General features: G+C 48.3%; 6 protein-coding genes across 6 annotated transcripts; 4 read left to right on the top strand and 2 right to left on the bottom strand.

The window, feature by feature from the left end:
* The first annotated feature begins 1173 nt into the window (after positions 1-1173).
* Positions 1174-2807, top strand: F5B22DRAFT_381651 (uncharacterized protein). Its single transcript, XM_047971279.1, has 3 exons — positions 1174-1434; positions 1508-2112; positions 2233-2807. The coding sequence occupies exons 1-3, from the start codon at positions 1359-1361 to the stop codon at positions 2347-2349; spliced, it is 798 nt and encodes a 265-aa protein (XP_047827696.1). The 5' UTR covers positions 1174-1358; the 3' UTR covers positions 2350-2807.
* A 1-nt stretch (position 2808) lies between these two features.
* F5B22DRAFT_381657 (uncharacterized protein) lies at positions 2809-4623 on the top strand. Its single transcript, XM_047971280.1, has one exon. The coding sequence runs from the start codon at positions 3003-3005 to the stop codon at positions 4044-4046; it is 1044 nt and encodes a 347-aa protein (XP_047827695.1). The 5' UTR covers positions 2809-3002; the 3' UTR covers positions 4047-4623.
* A 92-nt stretch (positions 4624-4715) lies between these two features.
* On the top strand, positions 4716-9061 carry F5B22DRAFT_619390 (translation initiation factor IF-2). Its single transcript, XM_047975772.1, has 3 exons — positions 4716-5008; positions 5087-8165; positions 8316-9061. The coding sequence occupies exons 1-3, from the start codon at positions 4985-4987 to the stop codon at positions 8465-8467; spliced, it is 3255 nt and encodes a 1084-aa protein (XP_047827694.1). The 5' UTR covers positions 4716-4984; the 3' UTR covers positions 8468-9061.
* Positions 9062-9500: 439 nt separating this feature from the next.
* F5B22DRAFT_619387 (ADP-ribosylation factor-binding protein GGA2) lies at positions 9501-12192 on the bottom strand. The gene is made up of 4 exons (XM_047975771.1): positions 11260-12192; positions 10473-11160; positions 9914-10407; positions 9501-9819 (listed from the first exon to the last, which is right to left on the bottom strand). The coding sequence occupies exons 1-4, from the start codon at positions 11803-11805 to the stop codon at positions 9613-9615; spliced, it is 1935 nt and encodes a 644-aa protein (XP_047827693.1). The 5' UTR covers positions 11806-12192; the 3' UTR covers positions 9501-9612.
* Positions 12193-14076: 1884 nt separating this feature from the next.
* On the top strand, positions 14077-16556 carry F5B22DRAFT_381530 (uncharacterized protein). The gene is made up of 3 exons (XM_047971278.1): positions 14077-15562; positions 15614-16330; positions 16411-16556. Exons 1-3 carry the CDS (start codon positions 14589-14591, stop codon positions 16436-16438), a joined length of 1719 nt encoding a protein of 572 aa, XP_047827692.1. The 5' UTR covers positions 14077-14588; the 3' UTR covers positions 16439-16556.
* A 2088-nt stretch (positions 16557-18644) lies between these two features.
* F5B22DRAFT_658850 (uncharacterized protein) lies at positions 18645-20606 on the bottom strand (the record flags this gene model as incomplete). The annotated part of the gene is made up of 7 exons (XM_047980154.1): positions 18645-19031; positions 19100-19372; positions 19489-19675; positions 19728-19959; positions 20047-20185; positions 20264-20302; positions 20364-20606. 7 exons carry the CDS (start codon positions 20604-20606, stop codon positions 18927-18929), a joined length of 1218 nt encoding a protein of 405 aa, XP_047827691.1. The 3' UTR covers positions 18645-18926.
* Positions 20607-21840: the final 1234 nt, after the last annotated feature.

Genomic DNA, 21840 nt, shown 5'->3' with positions numbered 1-21840 from the left:
GTACCTGTGTAATCCATCTCAAATCGCATTCTTCATCTGTGACTCATATTACGAGGAGACCTGACGTCGACGAAGTATGCGTTATATTTAAGATGACACATTACACTGGTGGAATCATTTGCTTCCTAGTAGAACTCGATTCTCTGAGTCACGTCTACGGTAATTGTGATGTTTCAATGAAGACCTATCACCCCCAAGGTAACCGGATTGAGGGCTATACCTCTCCGATGGTGCCACCACCCGTCCGGGCTGGTGCGGATGACCGCGTGCTCTCCGGAGACCTGCTAGCAGTGACTTAAGAGAAGTAATATCAGCATGCAATCTAACAGATTTGCATGCATATTTAAGTTGGTCAAGCTATGATACTACTTGGGATCCAACAAATGCGTCTCTAAACGAGTGGCAATGGATGAATGTATCGATGCGAAAATTTCTCCGGTACCCAACGGCAGCAAGCTGCAACGGGCCGGAGGGTAAGTGATCGAAATGTAAGTGCTTCCTCTCTCCTCCAATTTCCCCTCCAAGACCTGCCATTGATGAAAGCGAAAGCCAGAGTGAATATGAAGGATTGTTCTTCATGAGGAAGAGAAAAGAGAGAAGAAAATCAAGAAGGATTGGAGACAGCGCTGGGATTAAATGGGAAGCAGCAGAGGTTGTGGGGGCCCAAGCCACAGAAGATTAGTCGATAGGTACCCACCCAGCAGCCTCTGCCCAGCCACACTCTGGCAGGCCTAATCTAATCTGGAATAGTGGGGTTTGCTCCGCTAAACAGCGAGCGATGAGGTCAGAACGCGGGCTGCTGTGATTGGCGGCCAGCACTCGTTGGCCAATCCCAGCGCGGTAAAAGCACATCGAGTTTGTCTCTACCCCGCCAGCTCTAAGAGACGCTGGTGGGCGCATCACAGATAATAGCGAGGGGTCGTTCTTGTTCAACGCGCACTGCCTCCTTTTCGTCGACCCTTCTTCTGTCCTCTGACTCACCCACATCCCGTCTCCAATAGTATCACCCAGAGACACGCGTGGCCGAGGAGTGTCTGAACTGGAGAGTATTTTAAAGGCGTCTGAAGGGGATCAGGTGTCGGCTCTGCTCTGTTTTCTCCATCTAAACCATCGAACGCCCACAATATCATTTTCTTACATCTTTTTTGCTTCTGCAGAGAATTTAAAAAAGACAACACACAATACACAACGCCCCTAGGACTGGTTCATTTCGTTCTCTCCCTTGCGCTTCTTCTACAATCAAGTACAACACTCACAACCAACCACCACCACCACCAACTGCCGTTTGCTAGCACGTGCACTACCTATCTGCCTACTTCTCCCACATACATACTTTTTAGTGTTTACCCGTTGCTACGATGCCACCACGAGGAGGAGCACCAGGTGCCAGCTCGCGCGGCCGCGGTGGCAAATTCAAGAAATTCACTAGAGGAGGTTTGTTTCCAACTTGTGCTACCACGCTACAATGCGCTGCAAATATACCCATAGCTGACTTGAACACAACAAGGCGGAAAGCATTTCTCTCGTGATCTTCGACCACTCGACGCCGATGGAAATGAGGTCAGCATGTGGAGTGAAGATGCTCAGAAGAAGAGAAACGGCGAGGACGACGACGACGAAGATGACGACAGTGAAGAAGGCTCAGAGGACGATTCCGAGGAAGACTCAGATGACGACTCGGATGCTGGTCCTTCTCAGCCGCAACAAGACCTGACCCGTGAAGAGCGCAAGGCTGCCAAGAAAGCTCAGAAAGACGCCGCCATAGCAAAGAAGCAACAGGGTCAAGTCCAGGTTGGCGATCTTCCCAGCGAGTCGGAAGAAGAAGAAGAAGACGACGACGACATGCCCGCAAATCCGAACCACTCCAAAGCTGCGCGACAACAGACTAAAGCTGCAGCCGCGGGTGTTGACGCTGCCACAGAGGGTGTAAGCAAGATGTCGGTAAACAAGTCGACCATGAGCCGAAGGGAGCGTGAGGCTCTCGAGAAGCAACAAGCGGCGGAACGTTACCGCAAGCTGCACGCCGAAGGCAAGACAGACGAGGCCAAAGCCGATCTGGCTCGTCTAAAATTGATTCGCGAGAAGCGAGAAGCAGATGCTGCTCGGAAACAGGTATGTCCCTACCCTTTTTATCTCGATCGTCGGCTTGAATTACCTCTGAATGAATATATTGTGATGGAAAAAAAATTAAAAACATTCGCTGGATACTAACGTGTTGTCTGCGCATTGCAGGCTGAACGAGAAGAGAGAGAGGAGCAGGAAAAGGAGAGACGACTGGAGAGAGAGGCCAAGGAAGCTAAGAAACGCGAGGCGGCCCTCGGGAAGCCCGTAAAGAAGGCAAAGAACTGAAGAATATGAGCATATAGCGCCTTAGCTTTTTGGCATCTTGAGGCAGACCTGGAAATCATCCACCAGCATACATAGTAGCATTCCACATCAGCTGCGTAGAATTAACTCTGGTTCTTCTGACTTGTACCTACTGTCCATGTACAGGATACTCGTGTCTTCAAGCCCCCACTTTGAACAGCTTATTGCTAGGTACCTACCTAGTCTTGCACTGTAAGCACATTGAGATGTTTTCTGTGCTTAGAGTTGCAATACCTCGCATAATGAACAAGGTCCCTGATCTCTTGACTTCTGTCTCCATGCAAGCGCTTCTTGTGTGGTAAGACTGGCCGTAAGACTGGCACGGTTAGGGTAAAGTGACGGCGTATATATAGGGAGCATCGGTCCGCCCACAGCTGCCTAGGTGGTGCCCCAGCCCCCAGCCACTGCACAAGCCGTAAGTATGTACGTGTACGTGTACATGTACCTACATGTAAAGCACTAACCTAGGTACACCGCACAGCGCCGTATAAAAGTACATAGGTAAGTATCCAAGGTTGGCTCCTTGCAGGGACTTTGCATTACAAACGCAACGACATTTCCGAGCTGGCTCGGGCAAGCCTAGAAGCTCTTCATCTTTGCCCAGGAGCGCGTCAACTCCATACCTAGAGAAAGCCATGGCGCGACAACGAAAAGCGGCCAAACCAACGCTTGTAAAACGCAAAGATGGAGGGCTCCCCACACCCTTCAGACGACCGCCCGAGGTTCTCAAGCCCATCATCGACACCTTGGATGAGAAGTGCGTGTACATCATGCACATTGACAACAAGCCTCGAAGCTTCAAGCGCCAGGTATTCATGGTACCCGTACTTCTGAATCTTGCCATTGCCGCTCTTTTCATCTGGCGAATGTACTACATCTTACCCTACTATCTCAGCCTCCTGGCTTCGGTTTTGGGTTATTGGAACGAGACAACCATGTTCGCAGATGAGATGACGTGGGAGGAGATTCTGCCTGAAATTGGCCGTCGTGCGGCTACCTTTATGCTTGACCTTCTACTTTTCGTCTTCCTATGGCCTTGGCCAGTCGAGTTCTGCTTCGGACAGCACCACGGCAATCCCGTGGCCTGGCGCTGGGCTGTCGGCTTCCGTGACCGGGAGGTTATAGTCCGCCGCAGCCGCAAGTGGAGTGAGGATATGGGCGACGTGGTGAATGACGGCGAGGATGGCACAAACGCGGCGCGTAGCTACTTCCTGGCCCGTGTGAGCATCGCTACCTCTCCAATGGTGCTAGGTGACAAAACAGGCTACGTGATGATGGATGGTGACTGGGATCTCGACTGGGGCGCCATGATGGACGCCACGGAGATGGTTGATAAGAAGATGGCAGCCATTGAGGCGTTTACGCTTGTCATTCTCGTGCACCAAGACGACTGGGGATGGCTTGTCGTGGATCTCAAAGGTGAAGAACTAGCGCGGGAAACCGGTCGCCGCAGACAGATCTATGTATTTCGGGACGCGCTCACCAACATAGGGAAGGAGGACCTATTCTACCGCTGGATTGAGATCGTTCAGTTCGAGTCATCGCAACCTGGCGGATTCAGCGTAGAGAGACAGGAGAAGACGGCCCAGCAGATCAGAGAATTATTCCTCAAGGAGGGTATCGACTTTGACCAGTTCTGGAAGGACAGCGTTGGCACAGATTCAGCCATGGGCATCTAGTACCGGACGGGACGAACATTCAAGAGGGGAGCCAGCGTCATAGCTTGCAAAGGACACGTTGCGCGTTTATCTCGCAATAAAAAGTAGTAGTACTCGATCAGCTGCTCAGGGCGCAAGTATTAATTTGAGAAACCTGTCGGTATGGGTGAGATTATAAACCAGCCTCAAGCAGCGAGAGACAACGCGGCACTTATTCCGCAAATGGAAACAGCCAACTCTCAAGAGACACACAAATTCCGCGAGCAAGTGAGCAATCGCAGATATCTAAAAGATCCAGGGCACTTCCTTGAATGTCAAGCGACTTCAGATTTTGACATCTGACGGAGCATGCTCTTTTATTAGGTACTACATACATTAGCCAAATTCTGTGATCAAGCACCTAGTTAATTCATCAATGATCGGGGTTGGTATGCTCCCGCTTCTTCGCATCCATTCTCTTGACAAAAACGATTACGATTAATGTTAGATAAACCGAGCGGGATGAAACGGAGATTTATCGGCTGAGAAGTTTCTCAACAATAGGTATCACGTAATACCAACACCTCCTCGCTTATGTTGGGTCCGATACGTTGGTTCATACCTAGGCTAGGTAGTGGCCTAGCTCGCCTACCTACCTAGGTATGTACTTAGTTACAGCGTGCAGACAAATGAGGCAGCTCCATATAATTTTATTTTTTTAGTCGCGGATCGCATACGTCCAGCGATCAACGCCGCCGTGCAATGACAAGACCGACTCTCTCACCTGTCGAGTTATCCTACCAAGCTCTCAACCCAATTCCTTTCCTTTCTCCTCCCAGCCTCCCAATGTTAGTGAAGCCGTAGCGAGACCGACGAATCCTTTCCCGCAGCTGTAGATACACGGCTGCGTACATCCGAGTCAAGCCCTTAGGCCTAGATGTCACATTTGCATCTCAACATCTGGCCGCCAGGATTACACTATGTTGAGAGGTAGGCTTGGAAAGGTACTTCAATACACCAGTGCATTTCTATGCATTGTACTCTATACTATTTCTGGGGCTTGCTAACGCTTCGCATCGCAGCGGGACACCTCCATCTGTGCATTCTGCCAACATAGGATCTACCTCCTGCGACAGCCTGCCTCGCCACAGCACCATCCCTTCTCCGTCACAAGACGATGTGGACTATCTCTGACTTCTCCCCTGCCCTTACGTACGGCCACCAACTCCACGCCCTACCGCTCTTTTAGTTCCTCTCCAACAGCGAATAATAATGAACTGGCTACTCCCGCGCCAGCGGCTACTGGAAGGCCAAAGTTCATTTTCAGAAGAGCAAAGGCACCCCAAGAAGATGATCTAGCTCCTCACGAAGCGGCGGCGAGAGAAAAGCTCCTCCTCGAGAAACAACCGACAGCACTGCGCGATAATACGCCGCGTCGCGGATTGCCGGAGAGAAGACCGGTTCCCCCTGGGCAAGATCCAAGACTAATCCATCAGTTCGAGAAGCGCGCGGCGATTGAGAGACATTTAAAGGCACAAACGTCCAAGAGTTATGGCGATACCAGCATGCTAGGGCGGAAGACACCCACGCTTCCCGCGATATCCCTCTCCCGTACCAACCCCGGGTCGAACTACTCAATTAGATACGAACTTGGCAGCAAGTCTATCGCTGATCGGACTTCTCTTGAATCAAATAGTTTTTTTAGACGCGTTGGGCATCGGCCGGATCCCCCTCTTCGGAAAATTCCTGCAAGGGACGTGCCTTTAAATCCACCACCGGCGATGGAGCCACCTCCCAAAGTCGACTTATCAGGTCTCCTGGGATCTGAAGTGTTTTTGCAGCGGTCTAACAACGCCGCAGGGAATTCGGCAATGGAATCTCTGCCGTCACAGACAGGAGGGGTTAAGCAGGCCAACACAAGACTCGACAAATCCACAGTCGGCTCTGCACCTCAAAACGTCAATAGTGCAATAGCGCCGTCAGGTGGTTTTGATGCGCTGGAAATTGCAGCTGCGATCGACGCCGAGACAAAATACGCCGATAAGAGCGAATGGAAACAATTGGCGCGAAAACCCGCCAGACAAGTGAACCTAGACAATGATATCATGAGCTTCACTGGAGACGCTATAGCTGAGTCCCAACCAGAACGCTCTAATCCTCATGGCTCGAATAAAACATTGTCAGATTCGAGGGCTATCAGAAAAGACGACAATACTACTGACAACTGGGGTTCCAAAGGCTTTGATGATTCAATACCTCAAGCACCTCCACATCACGGTGGTCATGAAACTGAAAAAAATAGACGATGGGATCTATTTGAGCGGGAACAAAAAACCAACAAGAGACGAGATGGGAAGCGCGCCCAACGAGCGTCTCGGTTCGAAGATGATGAAGATGGTGCAGATGCTTATGATGAGTATCAAGACAGGCTTCGGCAAAAGGAGCTGCGCAAGGCAGAGCGAGAAGCCAAACGGACCGAGCCTATCCCCATTATTTTACCTGAACTAATAAGTATAACGGCGTTTGCCAATGCCCTCAAAATTCGACCAGACGACTTTCTCGTTCAACTTGGCGAGCTTGGTTTTGAAGGAGTAAATTTGGATAGTCTAATGGCTGGTGAAACGGCAGCCCTAGTGGCGCAGGAGTATGGATATGAGCCAATTGTTGATACTGGCGACAGTCAAGATCTCAAACCAAGACCTCTACCGACAGATCTCTCGCTGCTCCCCCCACGGCCACCCGTTGTAACGATTATGGGTCACGTGGACCACGGCAAGACGACAATACTTGACTACCTACGCAAATCCTCAGTGGCAGCACAAGAGCATGGAGGCATCACACAACATATTGGTGCTTTCTCAGTGAAGTTATCGTCAGGCAAACCTATAACCTTTCTTGATACTCCTGGACACGCTGCTTTCCTGACCATGAGGCAACGTGGGGCTAATGTCACCGATATTGTTGTTTTGGTTGTTGCTGCAGACGATAGCGTCAAACCCCAGACTCTCGAGGCTCTGAAACATGCACGTGCTGCTAAAGTACCTATTATTGTCGCTATAAACAAAATCGATAAAGATGGGGCTCGCGTTGACGCAGTCAAGCATGATCTAGCTAATGCAGGCGTTGAAATCGAAGATTTCGGGGGGGATGTCCAAGTCGTTTGTGTAAGCGGCAAGACAGGCCAAGGCATGGATGATCTAGAGGAGAATATCCTCACTCTCTCTGAGATTCTAGATCACAGAGCGGAACTTGATGGCGCTGCGGAGGGTTGGGTATTGGAAAGTAGTCTCAAGCCTACGGGCAAGGTTGCCACCGTGCTTGTCAAACGTGGCACTCTACGGCCCGGTGATTACATCGCGGCAGGTCTTAGTTGGGCAAAGATTCGACATCTTCGTAACGAGGCTGGAATCGAGATTTCCGAAGCACCACCTGGTACACCCGTCGAGATTCTAGGCTGGCGAGATCTTCCTGCAGCAGGAGACCAGGTCCTTCAGTCTCCCGATGAAGAGAAAGCCAAGGCAGCTGTATCTTACCGTGAAGGGATCCGTGATCGGGAAAAGGACGCTGCTGAATACGAAGCTATCACCGAGGCACGTAAGGCTCTGCAAGATAAGCGCGCGAATGATAAAACGACCACCGAGCACGGTACAGGTGTGCAGGAAGTCCTTCCGGATGAAGAGGATGGCGCTAAAATGGTCAACTTCGTCGTGAAAGGTGATGTCCACGGATCTGTGGAGGCTGTTTGCGCTGTGATACAAGGGCTCGGTAATCACGAAGTGCGACCACGAGTCCTACGCTCAGCAACAGGACCCATAACCGAATTCGATGTCGACCATGCGGCGACGTCGAAATCAGTGCTTGTTAACTTTTCCACCACAACACCGGGGCATGTCCAACGAATGGCGGAAGAGCAGGGTGTTCGCATCCTTGACCACACTGTCATCTACCATCTCGTTGATGACGTTAAGGCAAACATGAATGAATACCTTTCCCCTGAAATCAGTACACGTGTGCTTGGCGAGGCCGAAGTCCTTCAGATCTTTCCAATCAATCTTCGGGGCCGTGTTTACAAGAACATCGCTGGCTGTCGCGTGCGTAACGGGGCTGTAGGCAAGAATAACTTATATCGTGTGATGCGAAATGGAGAAGTCGTCTTTGATGGTAAGCATATAAGTTGATTTCCTATGCGTTCAGCTTGCATTTATTTCTTTAACTTCCCCTTTCACTAAGCCTCTATACTGTTTCTTTGGCCTCCCATTACCATGCTTTTATCCTTGTACCAACGAGACTGACGCTGTTTTTCCTTCTCAGGCAAACTCGAAACCTTGAAAAATGTCAAGAAAGATGTCATGGAAATGCGTAAAGGTACAGAGTGTGGCATGGGCTTTGAAGAGTTCCAGGACCTCAAAGTCGGTGACCAAATCCAAGCCTACGAGGAAGTTCGCACCGCGCGGAGCTTATAGTGGGTTACCCAGCTTCGATCGTGTTCATGACCTTAGATTATGTGTCTATCTAGGGTCTCAATTGACCAGGCATGCAACGAGGGGACGAGCCCTGAGTATCTGTACAAAAGAAACACTAATGTGAGATGGGATATGCCAGATTGAGGTCTACACAGCGTGCATGATTTGGTGGACAACTGGGCATGACATAAACGGCGTCCGGGTGAAGAATACCTTGAATTATGTATATTAGACGTGTACATGGCGATTATAGGGCATGAGGCAGTAGAAACGGGTTACATGGCGTGATATACAGGCACACAATATGTGGTGCTGCCACCAGTTGTGTCAGACACATACTTACTTACCTACTCCTCCTATATTACATGATCTCCCCTACTGTTGACGATTAACGTTCATAATAAAGCGCTTGTTAATGCGTGGGCGTGACTCTCTGCGGGGAAACCGAGGAGCTTTTTGATGGATAATGGAGAATAGAACTTCAACTCCCTGTTGTTGCCTATAGGTACACTAGGCACCCAGGTTAGATATCTTGTAGAGTTGCCTAATCTGCAGTCCTATTGTCTGCGTGTACTAAGTAAGAATCAGCTGGACACCCATCAAGTGCTTCAGGATATATATGACTTCTAAAAACACCTGTCAAATCCAGCTAGGTATTTTTTTCATCTTGTCGGCTGTAAGTAAGGATTTCCTAACTCCACATAGGATTATGTAGATAACCTAGATATCTGGCTCGATCCGGTGTACCGATTCCTACTTACCTCAACTCGCGATCAAATCAATTAGATATTCCCTATCTAGGTACCTGGGTATGCGTAGTTCGTTATATTCCCTAGGTATGTACATGATGTAGATGTTCTCAGCCTAGTTACTTGTATGCCTTTTTTCACGAGAACTGAAGGTTTACGGAAGCAGAGCTATCATCTGTATACTACCTTGATGTACAATTGAGTTTAAGATAAATATATCCGCTCATTATAATTAGCGCGGACTGGTTCAACTCATTGAAAACCGAAATAGTCGAGTTTCGACAACACTATGCAGATTACGCAATAGTATACATTCAATCTTCGCCGACATATCTTTCTGCATCGTTTGTATTTTGGATGGTCATCTACCAAACTAGCTAAATCAAATACGTAACTCTACGCGATGCTAAACTCGGGAATCTCGCCCGTCTCTGCTTTATTCTCCGCACCCCATTTATAGCTCACACGCCACCGTAATCGTGCACTGTCTACTTTTTTAGCAGGCTCGCCTGCATGCCATACCTGGATCAACTGCGTCACGCCATTTTCTTGGTTTGGCTCCAACGTACGACCAGTCTGCGGCTGTAGTTTGAGTTCGTATCCCTGTCATTAGTTAGCGAGAAGTTAGGTGAGATGAATACAGTTGCCCGAGAGAGAATAGGATATGATTATGAAGTGTTTAAAAAGGTGCTCTTGCCTTTGTTACTGCTAATTGGAAATGCAGATCGCCTATGGACTGCGGCGAAGTATTAGAAAAGGCAAATAACAATGATAACGCATTGGGCGCCTGTGGTGCCCTGGCTGCCTTCATATTAATCCGAAGAAGACTATTGCTAACGACAGCTTGGTGGTCACGCGGGGCAGACGACTCTGGCGGAAGAGCGGAAGAAAACGACCATTCATCGTCATCGTTAGATGTGGTGGCAGGTGCCGCTGGCAGTTGAGGTGTAACGGGTTTCGATGAGAACTGCGGCGAGCTAAGAGACGCGAAAGGATCGTTCGTCTTTTGAGGAGGTTGAGAAAACGCCGAGTATTGGCCTAAAGAAGGTTGTGGCGTTGTGGACTGTGATGACGACGGCTTAGAGGCGAAATTTGAATACGTAGAAAATGGAGGTGGCGTAGGAGTGGGCGAGGGGCCCTTTGCCGTGCTGTTCTGAGTCAATGATGATAAAAGCGCGGGGCCTGGTATATCTATAATCGAGTTAGCTAGATGTCCAACTGTTAAGAATGTCGATCGAATGTGAGCGTTGACTGACTTTGATTCGCGCCAAAGCCAAGAGAGATACCACCACCCTGGCCGAAGCTGCTGGTGTTGTCTCCAAGAGCCAGTCCCAGCAGATCATTTTCCAAACCTCCTTGAGACGATGAGGCAACTTCGGCACCGGCTCCATTTGCCTCTGCGTCAGCGTCAAAATCGATTAAAGATAGCTCGTTCGCTGCCGAAGCTTTGGCTTTCCCAGCCGAAGCTGAGGGTGTGGGTATAGGGGCTCCTTGCGCTATTTTCTCGGCACCCTCAATATCGCCCTTCTTGAGCAGCTTCCATCTCTCGACAGTCCGGTGTATGCTGTCATTAATTTCAAATAGCTTCGCTACAGCCTCATGATCGTCCGACTCCTCCTCGCACATCTTTTGGATTTTGGGCTGGGCACTCTGGAGCGACGCAGCAAGGTCTTCAAACACATCGCCATCGGTCATAGTATCACCAGGTTTAAATGCGGCGAGTCTTTCTTCCAATAGACGGGCCTTGGCTTGAATTTTCCCAACTGCTTCGGCGGCTTTGGCGCGGTAATCCGTCTTAGATCTTGTATCGTAGCCGGCCATGATCTTCATTAATCGGTTGGCCTCTTGCAAATCTTCGGGAGCTCCTCGTCGAATCAACTCTTGAAGCTTGGCGGACTGTGCTTCACGTTCCTCCTCCTCCATCTCCTCGGCTGATTTCAAGTTCTGCGGTGTGATGTTAGTTTGGGTATTTTACTCTGGTTTTTTTTTTCTTTTTTTTTTTTTTCTGAGAGCAGCATAGCTCTCTTAGGGCAATTTACTTACATCGCTCGGATTCAAGACAGCGACATCATCCCTCCTCACCTCGGGGAAATGATAGCCCTTGTAGCTTAGCAGACGGTGCATGTCGCGAATGAAGCCCAGATCTTCCTTGTAGCGACTCGTTTCGCATATTGTGCTACGCCACTCCTCGATGGCCTCTAGTATCTTAGACTGGACACGGGTGTAGCGGAAGGGGGGTCGCTCGGGGAAGCGCCGAACGAGCTCATTGAGAAACTCCTTAGCACTGATTTGAAGGTGGAAGGGATACCCGCAGTTCTTGACGCAGATGTCGAGGAGGTTGAGGGCGAGCAAACCGACATTGGGGTTGCGGGAATTGATGTAATTGACAATGGCGACGGCAGCCTCGCGCGGGGCAGTACCCTTCTTGCTATTGATGAGGTCGGCGATTTCGAGATTGAGGGCGAGGTTGGGCTCGAAGTTTTCGGGGCTACAGGCGCTGGCGATGAAGCGCTGCAGCTGGGATGGTCGAGGATAGCCCATCTCGCCCCAGCGGTCCCTAGCCGCTGCACGAGCCGAGGCCGCCTCCATGTTGCTGCTGTGACCTCTGTTTCACTCTCTTCGACGCAGTTGTTGCCGTCTTTCGTCCTGCTAGATTCGGCCTCGTCGCAGGAAGGCAGTTCGTATATGCAAAAGCAACGAGCAACGAGCAACGAGCAAGGAGAGAAGGAGGCGATAAGAGATAAATGCAGAGAAATGCGGAATAGTCGCAATGCTTTCTTTTCCAGGAAAAGACGCTATTTAATCATGCCGTTCGTGATGTATGAACATGTATGTCCCCAACAATTGGAATAGCCCTGAGTACACAGGCGTGTCTTCTCTTCCTCGGCCGGGGCTGACGACAACAAGCTCGACGATAGACACGGTGCGGGTGTCGAGAGAAGGACGGTTGATGCGATGTGTGAGATATGATGTATACGTGGTTAGCCAAAGGGTACAAAGTTAGCTTGGCTTAGGTACCTTAGGTACACTAACCGTGCCACGCCCCACCCTTTTTCCAATTTAACCACATCATTAAAATAACCACTTATATAAGCCCATATTATATATTCTTTTGATATAACTATGTTTTAATGGAAATTCTTTTCTTTTTGAAGCTTTAATTTTATTATATAATATTATATTTAACCTTTAAAATTTAACCCACCTGTGACATTCACCTTAAGAACCTTAATCCATAGTATCAAGTAAGCTATGCTTTGAACCTACGATCGTGACAGGTAGCAACGAAACACCTATGTAAAGCAAACTATCTTGTGGCCTACGAAACGAGTAATGCAGACCAGACAGGCTTTGACAATTTCTCACTAAAGAATGGCGGGACTCGCGGAACCCCTAATTGCACATCGATCTACCAAAACGGATCTGGGGAAGACGTTGAGATCGGTACGCCGGTCCAACATGTCCCGGAGCAGCACAGGTAAGCCCTGATTTTCGTCGATAGATAATTAGTAGTACATGAAGCTAAACATAATGTTCAAAAGACAAGGACGTATATATGCAGTTATGAGTGTTGGGTATACTTTAAGGAGTGGCAGTAAAGGGGGCTACCACGCTAGGGAGAACAATCCTGATATACCAGTTTCGAATAATACCTGCATACCCTCTGAAGAGAAATAAATTAGATTAGTTCAGCAGCGTATACAGGCCAGCTTACTTCAGAAGCCAACAAAATCTCTAGGACTTGGTATCTCTGCAGTCTGTCAGCTCCAATGAGTGCATTCAGCGCCACAGCGCTTACCTATCGCCTGGCCCGGGTGCCAACGTACCAGCATATTATCACGGCACTGCCCCCCCCCCCCCCGTCTCCTTTTCCCCTCATTGGCATCTCATCAAGCAGTTTCCTTGAGCGGCATCAAATTCTCCTGCTCATTGAGGGATGCTGAGCTCCGGCGCGCTTGATATCACTTTAAGCAAATTAAGGCTAGTGAAAGACCGATTGAGAACCTGTATCACCCATTCTTCCCACGAACGGCCTCGGTCTTCGCCAACCGCGCAAATTTCATCAGAAAACTGTCAAGTAAAGGTCTTACGCGTATCATCTGGGCACGTCTCATTTGCAAACAATTCGCGGCTCCAGACCATTTCGACAAGTTCAACAATGCCGGCACAGAAACGAGCTCCTCCGATGGCAAACAGTAAAGAGGCCAAGGCAACCGGAAACAGCGTCAAAGCCACGGCCAGCTCCTGCGCTAGAGAGGCCGCGGACAACGAAGCATCAGCGAAGGATGTGGCCAAGCAGGAATCGATGAATGACACCTCAGAATCGATTGCGAATGATTCAGGCATATGGAAGAGAACCAACGACGGTTATGAAGGACGTATGTCCAACGGGCCAAAGCGGAGAAGAGTAGGCAGCGAAGATAGCCAGGGTCGAATAGACGCCGAGCCGCGAAAGAGACTGGTACGAGAAAACGACATACATCCTTTACAATCCTCCTACTCGATTGGCGAATACACTGTCGGCTGGATCTGCGCCATCACAGCTGAGTATATTGCCGCGCGAGCTTTTCTCGACGAAAAGCACGACCCACCCGAAGATATGCCCTCCCATGATAACAATGTCTATACACTGGGCAAAGTTGGGAGACATAATGTCGTAATCGCTGTCCTGCCTGACGGGGAGTATGGCATAGCCGCTGCAGCAAGCGTCGCAGGCGATTTGCTGCACAGTTTTCCTAACATCAGGATCGGTCTAATGGTTGGCATCGGCGGCGGCTCACCAAGCCAAAGTCACGATATACGTCTTGGAGATATTGTGGTTAGTAAGCCTGAAGATGGACGGGGTGGTGTATTCCAGTACGACTTTGGCAAGACGATTCAAGAGCAGAAATTCCAAACAACAGGGTTCTTGAATCAACCCCCCAGATTGTTGCGAGCAGCTGTAAGTGACCTTAGGGCACAGTATGAGGAGGAAGGCCACCGGCTTGAAGATGCCGTTAATGTCGCACTCGAGAAAAAGCCAAGACTGAGGATGAAATACAAACGACCGGACTCAAGCACAGACAGGCTTTTCAAATCTGCAATCACTCACAGTTCCAGCTGCGAGACAGCCTGTGGCAATAGTCCCTCGAACTTAGTATCGCGACCTGACCGGACCGAAGACGACGATAATCCGGCAATCCACTACGGCTTAATTGCTTCAGCGAACCAGTTGATGAAGGATGCCACGGTTCGAGATAAACTTGCAGCGGAAAAGGGCGTTCTGTGTTTTGAAATGGAAGCGGCAGGGCTGATGAACCACTTTCCTTGTTTAGTTATTCGCGGTATATGCGACTACTCAGACTCGCATAAGAACAAGGAGTGGCAAGGGTATGCAGCAATGGTGGCGGCCGCATACGCGAAAGATCTTCTCTGTCGAATTCCTCCTAACGAGGTTAAGTCCGAGAGGAGGATCAGTGAGCTTCTTTCTGACGGTTAGTCATTCTCAGGCTCTGCGTCCAATTGGTAGCGAGCTTCTAATAATAGATGTAGTTCTTAACACTGTATCCAGAACTAGAGCAAATATTGAAAGGATGAAATGTAAATTGGAGAGCAGGGAAGACCTTGATGTCCTTAATTGGTTAACTCCAATCGATTACGCCCCTCAACAAAGTGACTACATCAGGAGACGACAAAAGGGAACCGGCCAATGGCTCTTAGACTCAGTACAATTCCAGGCCTGGCTTAAGGGAAACACGCGGACGTTATTCTGTCCAGGTATTCCGGGAGCAGGGAAGACGATACTCACATCGATCGTCATTGACGAGCTCAGCGCAAGATTTCGGAGCGACTCGGGTACTGGCATCGCTTATATTTACTGCAACTTCCGACAGGAAGACAACCAGAAGGTTGAGAACTTGCTGGCCAGTCTGTTGAAACAGCTAGCTGAGAGCTATACTTCTCTTCCAAAGAATTTGAAAGACCTTTATGATCAGCATAAGCCCAAACGAACGTCGCCATCGTTCGACGAAATCGCTAGAACTCTGCGGTCTGTGACTGAATTGTATTCGAGACTCTTCATTATCGTCGACGCACTTGATGAATGTCAGCCATCCGACAGGAAGAGCTTCCTGGAAGAGCTCTTCAACCTCCAGACAAGACAGGGGGCGAAAATCTTCGTGACTTCAAGATCTATTCCGGAGATCGTTGATCAGCCCAAATCCAGTATTCTAGAGATTCGTGCAAGCAGGGAAGATGTGGAGAGATACTTGGAAGGCAACATGGATAAGCTACTATCTTTCGTCCGGCGTGACCGAAGTCTACAGGAAGATATTAAGAAGGGAATCTCAGAAGCCGTCGATGGAATGTAGGTTTTCAGTTGGCATTAACAGACGCGGACGCGCTGATGGTCCTACAGGTTTCTCTTGGCGCAGATCTACCTTGATACGCTTGACGACAAAACAACACCAAAGGCCATCAGAGATGCGTTAGAATACATCCGGAAACGAAGCCAGGGATTAGGCAAAGATAGGGAGGTCCAAATGCTAGCTGATGCATACGACCAAACCATGGAGAGAATCAATAGTCAGAAGCTAGGCTTGAAGAGGATGGCCACTCGAGTTCTGTCATGGATCACCTGCGCCAAGAGGCCGCTGACCACATCCGAACTTCAGCATGCGCTCGCTGTGGAAGTTGGCAAGACTGAGCTTGACGAACAAAACTTCACAGATATTGAAACCATGGTCTCAGTATGCGCTGGATTAGTTACGGTCGACGAAGAGAGCAAGATCATCCGCTTGGTCCATTATACGACACAGGAATACTTCGAGCAGGAAGACTTCAAGCAGAAACACGATCGTTGGTTCCTGAACGCTGACCAAGATATTGCCAACACTTGTCTGGCCTATTTATCTTTTAACGTGTTTGGGGCCGGCCCCTGGCAAAATCCGTATCCACACGACAAATATACCAACCAAGTCTATCAATATGGATATCCATTCTATAAATATGCCGCACAGAATTGGGGACACCATGTTCAAGCAGCCTCGATGGAGGCGGAACCACTGGTTCTAAATTTTCTTGGGCAAGAGGACAAGGTGTGTGCCTCCAGTCAGATAATAGTGTTATCTACACGGTACGTAGTCAATCGCAACTATATGGTGAAACAAGTGAAAGGGATACACCTTGCAGCACACTTTGGACTAAGGGACACAGTGATGGCCTTGATGCGGAATGGGCATGATCCGGACCCCAAGGATTCCTTCGGAGGGACACCGCTATTGTGGGCAGCGAGAAGCGGCCACGATAAGGTTGTCGAACTATTACTCGAGCAGAACGGAGTCAATCCGGACTCAAGGGGACCGTATACACGGACGCCATTGTCATACGCAGCAGAACAAGGACACGAGGTAGTGGTCGGGCTACTGCTCAAAATGGGCAAAGCTGACCCGAACTCGGAGACTACTGGGGTATTCTCTCTCAAGGGACAGACACCGCTGTGGTGGGCTGCAGAGAGGGGGCACAAGGCAGTGGTCCAACGCTTACTAGAGGAGGGCGCTGACCTGGAACCGAGGGACAGTGATGGCGTAACCCCAATGTTACTTGCAGCGGGGAATGGCCATGATGCAGTAGTTCAACTCTTGCTGAAGAAGGGCGCTGACCCGGAACCGAGGGACAGTGATGGCGTAACCCCAATGTTACTTGCAGCGGGGAATGGCCATGATGCAGTAGTTCAACTCTTGCTGAAGGAGGGCGTTGGTCTAGGCACCAGGGATTCATATGGTAACACACCAGCATCCTGGGCAATACGGAATCGCCACGAGCCGGTGATCAAGCTCCTACTGGAGAAGAGCTCTGATTCAGACTACGAGGACCAACTATCACGGGCGGCAGAGAGTGGCAGTGAGGCATTGGTCGAGCTGCTGCTTAGCAAGAAAGGCGTCGACATTAACGCTAAAGATGGTCACGGTCGGACGCCGCTGTCGCTAGCGGCTGGGAATGGGCACGAGGGGGTGGTCAAACTATTATTTAGCAAGGACGGCGTTAATATTAACGCTAAGGACGAACACGGCCAGACGGCCCTGTCGTGGGCGGCTACGGCGGGGTACGAGGCGATGTTTGACCTGCTGCTTGGTAAATATGGCGTCGACGTGAATGCTACAGGGCACAACTATTGTCGGACGCTGTTATGGTGGGCGGCTGAGAAGGGATACCAGGCGATAATAGAACTGCTGCTAGATAAAGACGGCATCGATATTAACGCTCAAGACTATTTTGGTCAAACGCTATTATCAAAAGCAGCTGAAAAAGGGCACGAGGCAGTAGTTGAACTGCTGCTGAATAAGGATGGCGTTGATATTAACGCTAAACAGGACTGCAGTCAGATACTACTGTGGTGGGCGGCTGAAAAGGGGCACAAGGCGGTGGTTGAGCTGCTGCTTGATAAATATGGCGTTGACATTAACGCTAAGGATGAGAGACTACTATCATGGTCGATTGAGGACGATATTTGGATGGATTTTGGTCGTACAGCGCTGTTATGGACGGCTGCGAACGGGCATATAGAAGTAGTTAAGCTGTTGCTCAGCAAGAATGGCGTCGATATTAACGCTAAAGATGATGGCAATAATACCGCGCTATTGTTGGCAGTTACGAATGAGAACAAAGCAGTAGTCAGGCTTTTGCTTGGCGAGAATGGCATCGATATTAACGCTAAAGATGGCCAAAATACTACTGCGCTAATACTGGCAGCTGCGAAGGGGGACAAGGCGACAGTCCAGCTGCTGCTTAGCAAGGATAGCGTTGATATTAACGCTGTGGATGATAGAAGAAGGACCGCGCTATCATGGGCAGCTGGGAATGGGAACAAGGCGGTAGTCAAACTGCTGCTTAGCGAAAAAGACATCGACGTCAACGGTGAAGGCGATTCACCGCTATGGATGGCAGCTAAAAATGGGCATAAGGCAGTATTCGACCTTCTGCTCAGCGAAGACGGCGTCGATGTCAATGTAAAGCGCCACAGGAGGACGCTACTGTTGTGGGCGGCCAAAAACGGACATGCTGCTATCGTTAAACAGCTTCTCGACAAAGGTGCTGATTTGGAGTCGAAGGATACCTTTAGGGGCCGGGCGCCACTATCGCATGCTGCTGAGAAGGGGCATAGAGCTATTGTTGAGCTATTGCTCGAGCATGGCGCTGAGATCGAGACAATGGATAAATCTTATCGGACGCCTCTGTCATGGGCCGCCGAGAAAAAGCATACGGCGGTTATTAAGCTATTGCTTGAGCATGGCGCTAAGACCGAGACGAAGGATACCTAAATCTCTTTTTACTTTCGCCATGGGCAAACCGCTGGCCTTGAAACATCCGCCCTCCACTATTCTGCTGTGCATAGCGGTGCATGTCAATCAATCAATCAGTCACGCACTCATTCGATCAATGAGCTAACACTAGGTGCTACATCGTGACACACGCGAACCCTGTCCTGTTCGCTCGGCTCAGCTGCAAGTTACGAGGAAACATTCAATATCCAACTTGAAGACATACGAGTTAGCTGAATAGTGTGCTGAATTCGGGTATGAAAGTTAGGTACACCTTAATCAGATTCCTGTGTATCAGGCTATCGGGCTATTGTCAATCATACATTCGTTTAGCTAGACTGGTACAAGGAAAAAGATTCGCTATTCGTTACTTCAGGCTGTTCCTTTCATTTACACCTCAGAAATATCTCCTCACGACTTGACCGGCTCAAGCTGTAAATGATCACCCTCGTTCGTTCTATATAACGACGCGACGTCGTTTCCCTGGCCCGTCATATGGAATACCCTTCCCGTGGCCTGTTACAGACGCGTCGTCGTCACCTGTTTCGCCGTCTTTTCACTGCGTTTCGCTTCTCCCATCACACCATGATCCTGTTCCAAGATAGTGAGATGTAGAGGGCCGTGAGGCTGATGGGCACAGAGACGGCGAAGAATATGCCGTAAGCCAGCGCCCGGGCTTGACTGATGTCTGGACTCATTGACAACAGGCTCGTGACAAACGACAGGGGCACGAAAACGAAGGCGAGGTAGATGATACGGCTCATGTTGCGGCTCTCGTCGACGGCCTTCTTGCCCTCCTCTACGCTGATAATGGCCACGGCCATTTTCATAATCTTGTCGGCCTGCTGCTGCAGCGTCTACAAACGCGCAAGCAGTGGAACAAAGTCGCGCCGAACTTTAGCCTGCCACTCCAATGACTTCTTCGTAGCCAATGTTGTATTTACGCCGGTGAATTAAAGATGCAGTAGCTTACCCGGATTGGTGATAGCGAAGGGAGACAGCGCGGCCGACAGACCGTAGCGGCTCTCAAGGCCGTTAATGGCGCCTCGGGCCCAGGCCACATAAAAGGGTAGGCGGCGCTGCCACTTATGAAAGCTGTCGAAAGCCGTTTCATGGTCATCCAATTTGCGAGTCCGCTCCAAGTCGAACTGCCACCCAACCTGAAAAAGTCATATAAAGGTGTACTCAAGTGTCACAAGGACCTCCGCGAACACCATCGGATACACATAGGACGTAATGTTTTCCGGATCTGCCATAAGACGGGCGCGATCTTCGGGCCTAAACGTCGAAAGGCAGGACAACAGAGCGTTGAAAATGGGCGTATTAGGCTCCTTGGAAATCAAAGATTCAGCAGAGGCCGACATACTGGGGGGGATATCGAGTCTGCCATATCCATTCCATAAAGGGTGTCCTGCGGTGATGGAAGAATCGACGAGAACGACCCCTGCGGTTCGATGAGGAGTCAGCAAATGCCACTATACAACCGAGACACGAAGTCTCAAAGTTGAAACATCTGCAGTAGGTCACTCACCAGTCCAATCGTTTCCTTGCTTGCGACTCCATATGCTCACTTTGCGTCGCAGGAGGCCGACCTCGTGTGGTGAATCCTCCCACCAGGCATTCTTCCCCGATTTAACCTGGCCTTCGAAGTCGATTCGCCGGAGGACGTTCTACTTTCCCGCCGCGTCTTTAGCAGCCTGTGACACGTCGAATCTTCGAAGAAGCGCGGCTGCATGTACTTGTCTCACAGAGGTGTGGAGTCTCTGGAAGAAGTGAACCAGCGCTTCCTTCATGAGGCGATCAGTTGAAGTCTATTAGGATGATCTAAGGTCTATAGTAAGTTCTAACCTGTAAGCCTACTATAAGAGATCCCTTTATAAATAGACGATCTCCGTAATAAGGTTCTACCGCTCCGTATCTACCCCTCCGTGACAACTTGATGGTCACAAAGTCGCGCTTGTAGGATTGGGACTCAAGCTCCGGCATCTCAATCCAGTCGTCTTTGATATTGAACCACGTATGATCCTCCAGATGGAACCGGAAGAAGAGAGGATCTATGTCCAACGCGAAGCCTAGAAGCTCTATAACCATGCTGGATAGGTCTTCGACAACGAAGAGCCGGTTGTTGGGCTTTACCCCGTTGTCGTCTGGTTGTATAAGCAAAAACCCTGCCTCACGACCACCCCCTATCACGACCACCCCCCCTGCCTACTAATTACCCAACTTCTAAAGCAATTTTCTTAACGAATACGTTATTCGCGATACTTTTTTTAATGTTTTTAATTAAATCTATTATTTCTAACCTTAATAACTTCTTTTATATTAATATCCTTATATTTTAAAATATATTAATTATTAACTTTATTAATATATATTAAATAATTATATAATTTATATTTTACTTTTTATATATATATTATATAAATAAACTTATTATTAGAACTTATTTTAATTACTTTTTATTTAACCTTAATATTTTTTTAAAGTTTAACTTTTAATGCTTTAATTTTTATTTATAAAAATGTAATAATTTTAACCTTTTTATTAAAAGCTTTATTAACCTTTATAAAAAATAGCCTTTATAATAAATTATTAAACGAAAAAAAGGTTTAAGCTAATTTTTATATATTAGCTTATAATTATTAACTTTTAAAAGGTATTTTAATTATAATTTTTAAAGCTATTTTTAATAACGCATCTCCCACTTAACCTGGCCACCCAATTGACCTAGCCACCCCACTAGCCCATACAATAAACGTCGGTGCATTAATCACGTGATAATCTAATAACTCTACAAATAATAGTCGTATAAAACAATAAAGTATACCATTAGATTCGTAATAAAAAGTGCTATTTAACGGTACCCTTTACTAATTCTTACGACTTATATTTGCGGAGTTATTAAACAATACGCTAAAGTAAGCGTTAAATTAATCCCTGCTTAGTGCCCCTTTAGCGTATTGCTTAATATCTCGCTTAATAGATTTTGTAAAAAAATAGTAAAAAATACCGTTGGATTCCCCTTTAACTAATAGATTTAACGGTATTAATTATTAAACCGTACGATTAATATTCGTAAAGTTATTAAAGATTAAAATAATAGGGTTTCATATAAGTTATTAGGGTGGCCAGGTCAATTGGGTGGCCAGGTTAAGTGGGAGATGCGTTAAATTAAATATAATAAGTTATTTTTTAATTATAAATATTAATATTATTACCTTTATAATACCTTTCTTTTTAAATATTATATATTTTAAAAATAGTAATATTTATTAATTTTTTAAATATATTTTAACTATTTTTTATACTTTTTTTAATATATTTA

The sequence above is a fragment of the Xylaria bambusicola genome (genome assembly GCF_022495145.1).
Source record: "Xylaria bambusicola strain CBS 139988 unplaced genomic scaffold F5B22scaffold_45, whole genome shotgun sequence".
Lineage (NCBI taxonomy): Eukaryota > Fungi > Ascomycota > Sordariomycetes > Xylariales > Xylariaceae > Xylaria > Xylaria bambusicola.
The sequence above is the reverse complement of the archived record's forward strand: the minus strand, read 5'-3'. Positions and strand labels throughout refer to the sequence as shown.

Excerpts from the sequence above, each read along its gene's own strand:
- F5B22DRAFT_381651 (XM_047971279.1), top strand. The coding sequence starts at position 1,359 with ATGCCACCACGAGGAGGAGCACCAGGTGCCAGCTCGCGCGGCCGCGGT. Across the intron at positions 1,435-1,507 it reads CAAGAAATTCACTAGAGGAG|GCGGAAAGCATTTCTCTCGT; the intron begins GTTTGTTTCCAA and ends GAACACAACAAG. Across the intron at positions 2,113-2,232 it reads CAGATGCTGCTCGGAAACAG|GCTGAACGAGAAGAGAGAGA; the intron begins GTATGTCCCTAC and ends TGCGCATTGCAG.
- F5B22DRAFT_381657 (XM_047971280.1), top strand. The coding sequence starts at position 3,003 with ATGGCGCGACAACGAAAAGCGGCCAAACCAACGCTTGTAAAACGCAAA.
- F5B22DRAFT_619390 (XM_047975772.1), top strand. The coding sequence starts at position 4,985 with ATGTTGAGAGGTAGGCTTGGAAAG. Across the intron at positions 5,009-5,086 it reads TGAGAGGTAGGCTTGGAAAG|CGGGACACCTCCATCTGTGC; the intron begins GTACTTCAATAC and ends TTCGCATCGCAG. Across the intron at positions 8,166-8,315 it reads TGGAGAAGTCGTCTTTGATG|GCAAACTCGAAACCTTGAAA; the intron begins GTAAGCATATAA and ends TTTCCTTCTCAG.
- F5B22DRAFT_619387 (XM_047975771.1), bottom strand. The coding sequence starts at position 11,805 with ATGGAGGCGGCCTCGGCTCGTGCAGCGGCTAGGGACCGCTGGGGCGAG. Across the intron at positions 10,408-10,472 it reads TGGCTTTGGCGCGAATCAAA|ATATACCAGGCCCCGCGCTT; the intron begins GTCAGTCAACGC and ends ACTCGATTATAG. Across the intron at positions 9,820-9,913 it reads TCCAATTAGCAGTAACAAAG|GGATACGAACTCAAACTACA; the intron begins GCAAGAGCACCT and ends AACTAATGACAG.
- F5B22DRAFT_381530 (XM_047971278.1), top strand. The coding sequence starts at position 14,589 with ATGCAGCAATGGTGGCGGCCGCATACGCGAAAGATCTTCTCTGTCGAA. Across the intron at positions 15,563-15,613 it reads TCAGAAGCCGTCGATGGAAT|GTTTCTCTTGGCGCAGATCT; the intron begins GTAGGTTTTCAG and ends ATGGTCCTACAG. Across the intron at positions 16,331-16,410 it reads ATAATAGTGTTATCTACACG|TGATGGCCTTGATGCGGAAT; the intron begins GTACGTAGTCAA and ends TAAGGGACACAG.